General features: G+C 36.2%; 1 protein-coding gene across 1 annotated transcript; it reads left to right on the top strand.

The window, feature by feature from the left end:
- The first annotated feature begins 3,912 nt into the window (after positions 1-3,912).
- LOC113686503 (uncharacterized) lies at positions 3,913-7,048 on the top strand. Its single transcript, XM_027204131.2, has 2 exons — positions 3,913-5,780; positions 6,496-7,048. Exons 1-2 carry the CDS (start codon positions 5,452-5,454, stop codon positions 6,806-6,808), a joined length of 642 nt encoding a protein of 213 aa, XP_027059932.2. The 5' UTR covers positions 3,913-5,451; the 3' UTR covers positions 6,809-7,048.
- The last annotated feature ends 671 nt before the right edge of the window (positions 7,049-7,719 follow it).

The following is a 7,719-nucleotide window of genomic DNA, read 5'->3' as shown; positions in this document are numbered from 1 at the left end:
GAAAATTTGCAACGATATCAATCACCGAATTTTGGGAACCAATCTGACGATCAATAATATAAATTTTCTGTCAAATTTTAATTTCAAGATGGTAAATTAGACTTGCCTCTTATTTTTCTTAAGTATCGAGGCAAAGAGATTTTGAAAACAAACATTTGCAGACGAAGTTTGACCATGCGGACTCGATTTTTAGACCCAAGCTCACGATTAGTTGTGTGAACTGTGCGCCTTTGGTTTGATCAATGTAGGAAAGTATTCAGAGAAAATCAAGAAATTTGTACATTGAAAATTGTTATGATAAACGTTAAACACAAGATCAGTAAGAATGAAATGATTTCCACGAATGTTCACAGTTTTTAAGAAAAAAGTTAAGGTGAGGATTACAATTATCTGCTACACCACATCATTTCAGTGGGCCAATTGGAGGAAATTGTACAATCAAAATTGTTGGGAATTAGTATGGAACAACAGATTATATAAAGTAAACCTTAATTTGTTAAAAAAAACTTTTTCATTTATTTGTTCAAAAACGAGCAGTGCTAGCGTTTATTTTGCACCTTCGCTTATTTTTTTTGAAAGGCAAAATCTACAATTTATTGATCTCGAGGTTATTCATCTACTTCAGTAGTGGACAGAATTACTTTATCAGCGATTTGCTATGTAGTATTTTCTACTAAATAGATTTTTCTTTTTTTTGAAGATCGCAAACTTGTAAATTTTCCGCCTTAATACTTAGAAGCTCTGTAAGTAACAGCTGTTTAAAACGAGACAATTTTCCCGCCAAAAAACTTAGAAAAATACGGGCGCCCAAAATACGCATGCGCCGTTTTTTTTTTTTTTTTTTTATTATTATCAATAAAAGTCGACAAACTCTTTGTATTGTTCACTGCTTTATTTACGTTGTTAAATGTTACAAGTATTCTCTTCCAATAAATAATCTTTAATTAGATGAGTGATTTGCCATTAAATAATCGAAAAGATAACAAAAAAAATTCGTTAAAATATATACTAAGACTTTTGGCGGGAAAATTTGAATCAATTTGCACAGAGTTTCCCCTAACAAGATGTTCAACAAAAAATTAAAAATGGCTTCCTTAAATATGTGATCACCTCGTGCAAAAATTTTAATGACAAAATCTAGGAACAGTCCTTCGTTCAAATTTCTTTTCGAATTCTACTCTTCAAATGGACAAATTTTTCAAGCAAAGATGCTTTTGTGGTCTCTTAAGCTTTTTAGGCACAAGGTGATGTAAAAATATCTACTTTAGCAACATGGCTTAATCTGCTTGTTCCTTGCCAATTAGTTTGTGTAGTAGTTCCTATTTCCATTTTTCTAATTTTTTTAAAGCTTGTCGTGTTGCTACTAACAAGACCTCTTTCAGCAGTCCATTTTTTTTCTTGCACAGGACAATTTTGAAACAAATAAACATTTGTAAACAGGTCGACTTATAGCAGAACCAAAATAATCTTCAACTGCTATTTTTTCTCTTTTTTCAAGTTCGCCGTGATTTTATTTTAGTCACAATGCATCAGAATGTCGAAATATTTGCATGATTCCTGCTATGTTATTGCGAAGAGATTTTTTTTTTTGGATTTTTGTTTTATTTTATATAGATTTCATTTTCCAAACTATCCTTAAGTCCTGTGCAACAATCTTTGGCGGAAAAAGGTCTTTGTACATTAAACATAATACAACATAACCAAATGGCTGGTTCAAAGAGTACATTTAAAGTAAAATTTTAATGAAATGAAATGACTATGAAATGCTATCAGTTATACAGACCTATACCATGGAAAAAGGAAGTGTCCTATCCTCAAAACGACACTGTCTTGCTTAAGAGTCAATTCCAAATCTTGTTTTGGAAACTTTCGTTTAATTTGTCCTCTTAGAGAGTTTTTTCCAAGTAGGAGAACAATTTATGGATACTTTGGAAACTGTGCTCTTTAAAACAAAGACAGTTAGGGTCCTCGTAACTCTCGAGTTCGCTGTAAATCACAGACCGGTCAAAGCTGAATTTGTGAATTATCTTTTATTTACCTGAAACTTGTCCAAGACAAATTAAATTGAACGCGGCTTCATTTTTTCTCTTTAACTTGAGTTTAACAGACAATTTTGTTTTCGTATAATTACTATGATAACTGAATGCACTGTGATCTAAAAGATCGATTTAAACTGCTTTCAAATTTTTCGTCAGTTACATAAAAAAATGTCTATAGTGTGACAGTGTTTCCTAGCTATAAAACAGTTTCTATTCGTTTTTCAATTCGTTAACTTTGTTCATGAAATTGACAATTCTTTGATGCTTAAAATATCTAAAATTGCAGGAGGTGTTATGGTCTGTATAACTGTAAATCGGAACCATTTACACAAGAATTTCTTGCAGTCATCTGAACCAGACATTAAGTTTTACTTTATTAACTTGCAAACGACAAGAGAACTTTGGCAACTGGTTTTGCAAATATTTGTTGGTGGAGGAGCGTTTGTTAGCTATGATTGGTTAGTGTAGGTTCTGCAAGTTGCGTTCGCTATCGTAAATGTCTTGTTCAACTTCATTTGTAGGGTGTCGGTTCAAGCTAGTCTTTGTCAACATTCGCTGGGAGTGGTCTCTTTTAAGTTAGTTAACATGTTGTTTTGCGTCAGTCGCTGAAAAGAGTCAAAGCTCTAGGATTTACGTTTGGTAGACTCCCAGGTTCATTTGAAGTTGTTCAGTAATGTCAATGATGACGTCATCACGTTTGTGGTCAGTCTTTTTTCAGTCTTCTGCTATAGCTTCTCCTGTTAAAGAAGCTTGGCAGGTGGAGCAATTCATCTTGAATTTTAACTTGTCTTAAATGTTGATCAGGTTATGTAGAACATGTAGGATTGGTGCAATGATTCTGTACGTTAATTCTACTCTTTGTAGTCATGGCTGTTGAGCGGGCGCGTGTTTCGTCCAATAACGTCGACGTGTTTTCCTTTTGTTAAAATCACGTCAGTTTTGAGTATTTTTTTTTTCTCCTAGCGGGTTGTAAATTTGTTGTGCTCTAGTGGTCGTAAGGGGTAACTTTATATAAGAGATGTTGTGTTCAGTAATCTATTGATGTACGTTTGTCTTTGTCAACAGCCTTAAAAAAATTTATTTTCTTTGGTGAATTACTTGTCAGCAACGCTCTGTATGTCAATTTGCCTTAGTGTACGGTGGGTAATGTAGCGGTCTTGTCTCTTAGCGAGTGGTGAACAAAGTGCCATTCTTTTACGCCGAGAAAAATAAATGGAGAAATATGTTTTGGTTGCCAGGGTTCTCTTGTCCATTACAAGAAAAAATTACTGATGCAAATATGTGGATCTTTTAAAGTGGCACTGACAGTTGACGTTTTTAATTGATCGCCTGTTTAAAAGTCTCTGCATACTTTGCGCAAAAAAAATTGTCGAAAACACAACGTTTCGTGGCTTAATGGTGCTTGGATAACAAACGAGATACATTTTTTTTTTTGATTTAGAAAGATTTGGATTGTTTTCTTTTCTCTTTTAGTGGTGTAACAGGACGACCTATCCTTGTTCCAATCTTCAGATATTTTACCTCAAAATATTATCAAACAAACAGTGCCACTTAGAAAATTCCACACCTGCTGGTGGCTGCCATAGTCGCTAAATCTCCCCGCAGAATTTCTACTCACCAACTTCTTCCTTTTATCCTCGACTCCAAATCGTTTTTGACAAGGGTCTCTCTTGATAATCCATTTATCCAGTGTAAAATACATGTAGGCATAGTTCCTAGCAAACTTAGAAATTTTGGCAGCCACCATCTACACTAGCATAATATAAAACTGAGATTTAGAGATCTTATCTTCGTGGAGTTTCTTCTTTATTTATTGATTCCACTTTGTCCTTTTGTATTCTCTTCCTTCTCTTTGACTTTCTCTCTTCTCCATTTTTCTCCATGGTCTTCCTTTAACGGAAATAAGGAAAACAATTGTCCAGTTGATTCAGCTGACTTTAAATTTTTCAAAGGATTAATATAAAAACTGACTAGGGGAGGGGAGGGCGAACTGTCGCGAGCTTGCAGTGTAATGGAGTTATAAGTGCGAAAATCACGTTCTCAGCGAAACACTAAGTTTATTTTCAACGGCATTTGCCAAATTCCTCTGCGAGTTTACAAAAGCAACGCAAGTGGCTGCGTCCTTTGCAAATTCTCCATATACCATGGCTTTATTGTTTTGTACTCAAATTTGCGGGCTAACCGCAAGTTATCTCAAAATATAATCCGCAGTATTTGATGCAACAAGACTTTACGTTAGTTTGTCTGGAATATTGGCTAACTCGGTGAGAGAAAGGATTTTTAAACTCCACGTTGTAACACGGTTTTGTGAGTCATTCGTAGCCTTGTGCTCCACGTTTTTTTAAAAAATTTGTTGAAGCCGTGAACAGGGTTTGAATGACAACTCAGAGCCTAAAATTAAATCACACGTGCAGAGTTGCCGTACAATTTACCCGCAATACCGTATTGCTTCTTAGCTAACTTAAAGTAAACTTCAAAGTAACTTGATACTTACCATGAATTACAAGTTCGAACGGAGCTTTTTTAAAACGAAGGCCATCTAGTATTCTCAGGAAGAAACTACTCGAGAAAAAGGGAGCGGCGCAGTTCCGGAGTTCTTTGATCTGTTCCTTACACTATGAATATGCAATCGAGATTTCAGCCAACCAAACCAAAATACGTCACATACTGCAATAAGAACGCTTTGTGTAGTTACTCATTAGTCTGCTGTGTACGTGATTTGTTATGGAAATTTTTCAAAGACCCGTGTGTAGCGTGTGGTATGAATATTCAATGTTAGGCTTTCTTGTCAGATCTTCTACGAGTTTCGCCGTATCTGAAGGGTAGCATATGAAAAAATAATATAAAAACAGTAATTAAAAAGGAAATTAAAAAACACAAAACGAAATGTAAAAAACGAAAAAAAAAACAAAAAACAAACACAAAAACAAAAAGAAATGTAAAAAACAAACAAACAAACAAAACAACCAACAAAACAACCGGGCGTCAGAACTCCTGCTTAGAAACTGTGCCTCTTTCACCTCTGAAGTATCCAGGAACAAGTACATCATTGATGCACTTCGTAATTTGAATATAATTTTCCCATGATCTCAGACTGTTGAATAGGGATATGCGAAAGTTAAAACTATTAATAGGATGTGTAGTTGCACTTACCACAAAATGTGGTGAATAACGTAGAAGAAAAAAATAAGAAATGATTTGATGAATGTTTGGTAATTAATAAAGGAAACCTATTCAAACTTTCAACATTCATAGCACTATTCCGAAGCTCCCTTTTCCATAGTCCCTTCCATTCTAACACTTTATTTCCTAGTCTCCCTCAAAGCCAGGGAATACGTTGCGTGACGAGCGTGAAGATACCATTGGTACCCAGTACCGTACTGAAAACGTTTGTTTATAGTGGTCAAGTACAATGGCTTCGTCTTCGACAAGACCACAGTCTAATGATTGGGTTCATTACTGCTTCAAAGTTATTATCATCGGCGATTACAAGGTGGGAAAGACGTCCCTTCTATGCAAGTACACTGGCCATCAATATCGCTCACCAAGCTCGACCATAAGCGTAGACTTCCGAGCAAAAAATTTGGAGAGGAACGGAAAGAGGGTCAAACTCCAAATCTGGGATATAGCTGGACAGGAAAGATTCCGTACGGCTGTGGCGAGTTATTATCGTGGAGCAGTAGGAGTAATTCTGGTTTATGATGTTACGAACAGAGAGTCTTTCCGTAATATTGGATACTGGTTAGTCCAATTTTTGTCGGCTATAAGTTTTAGTTTCGAAGTCTAACGGCGATGTTCACATTTTTACCTATAGCGTGATGCTTTATGAATTTTTGTCCTCAACTTGATGCAAAAAGGTCAAAACTTAAACGATCGAGGTCGAATTATATATGTTGACAGAGTGAAAGGTTGAATTGCATTTGTTCATAGTAAAACCATTGGATAATTTAAGAACAAATACATTTCACACCATAAACTAATTGAAAAGCGGAAGTATTCTGTCTAGGCACTCGTACTTTCAGCTATTGAATCTTTCCCTCTTTCTCTTCCGATCCTTTGGCGTAACAGAGACTGATACTATCATTTTCTAACTAAGATGTGATCATAATCACGAGACCCTGAAACTTTTACAACCATTCAAGTATCGAAACTGCTTTTCGAGTTGTTATGTTCAGGAGAGGCTTTTACAGGTGTCATTCGATCAAATCGTGATCGTCATCAAATTGTCATCAGACGAATCATCCTGAGTTGCGCAACCAGAGAAATTACGGTGGATTATCTTGTCTGCAGACGAGGAGTTTTTGTCTTGTGTCGCTTTTTCGCATCGAGCATCGTGCACGAATCATTTGCGTGACTGACTCGTACTTCACGCGAAATGTGATTGAAGTAAAATTTGCATATTCGCTCCTCGATAGCACACACGATTTCACCTTAACGTTATTCCTAATTTCTGCAGGCATGAACAAATGAGGAAATTCTGTGACCCACATGCGAAAGGAATTCTTGTGGGCAATAGATGTCACTTGTCTCACCTACGAGAAGTCCAAGCGGAGGAAGGAAAAACTTTTGCAGAACACCTTGAGCTACCTTTCTTTGAAACAAGCACAGAGAAGAATGTCAATGTCATTGCATGTTTTGATGAACTGGTTGACTCTATTATTGAACAAATGGAAAGAGGAAGGCAGATACGGGAATTAACAACACTTGTGCTTCCAGCCAGTGGCGAAGAAAATAGGAATGTTGAAGCATGTGCATGCACGATACTATGATAAAAACAGTGTTTATCAGAGGGTCATCCACGAGGCTCAAAATCAAGGGGTATGTTGGGATTGCTTTATACTCATCCAGTTTAACTGTATCATGAATCAAAAGCATTGTTGAATCAGAAATCAGCTCGCTTACTCTTGCGGTGGTATTTATTCTGAAGTAACAACAGCAAGTGAAGACAAGTGATGTTCACATCCTGTCGTGTGTGTTACTTCCAAGGCTAATAAAATCAGTTTGCAAAATCGGTAAGTTTGCAGTTGCTCAAAAGTCCTGAGTGCCATCTTTATGAAGCTGACTAAAGATCACAAAAACTGGCTTATCCTATGCCACACTAACCATCCCCCCCCCCCCCACTGATTTTGACCCTTTGACTCCCATAAGTGACCAAGACATAATTTCCCCTTACAATATCAATACATCAGGCAGATAAGTGATAGGAACAAAGAAAAACACCAAATTGGGAATTATAAATTGATCCAAAACAAAATTCTCTAACTAAAATCTTAAGAATTGAAAGGAAGTGAAAGGTTTAACTCAACCACAAAAGAAAATTGTTCCTCTTTGACTCATTAATGTTTTTAATGAACCTGTAGTATTAAGAGGGAGAAGGAAAGTGTTTTGCTGTAATGCCTGTTAAAAACTAATTCTACGGTAACTGAGTTGACCAACAGCCTAATAAACCCAACCAGGGACTTCCAACTCCACATAAAAAAAATAAACTAACTAAACTTCAAGAAACATGGTGAACATTTGTCTGGACTAGGGATCAAACCAAATCTGAGTCCCCTTCCTACCCCCCCCCCCCCCCACCCTTAAGGATTCTAATCTCTGTCAGTTTAGTTGTCTATTACCCAAACTTTGGAAAACTACTTGGCAAGTTTGACCATATAAGACTTCACTTGAAAGAGTAATC

This window comes from Pocillopora damicornis, chromosome 12, assembly GCF_964200805.1.
Source record: "Pocillopora damicornis chromosome 12, jaPocDami1.2, whole genome shotgun sequence".
Lineage (NCBI taxonomy): Eukaryota > Metazoa > Cnidaria > Anthozoa > Scleractinia > Pocilloporidae > Pocillopora > Pocillopora damicornis.
This window is presented reverse-complemented; position numbering and strand designations above follow the sequence as displayed.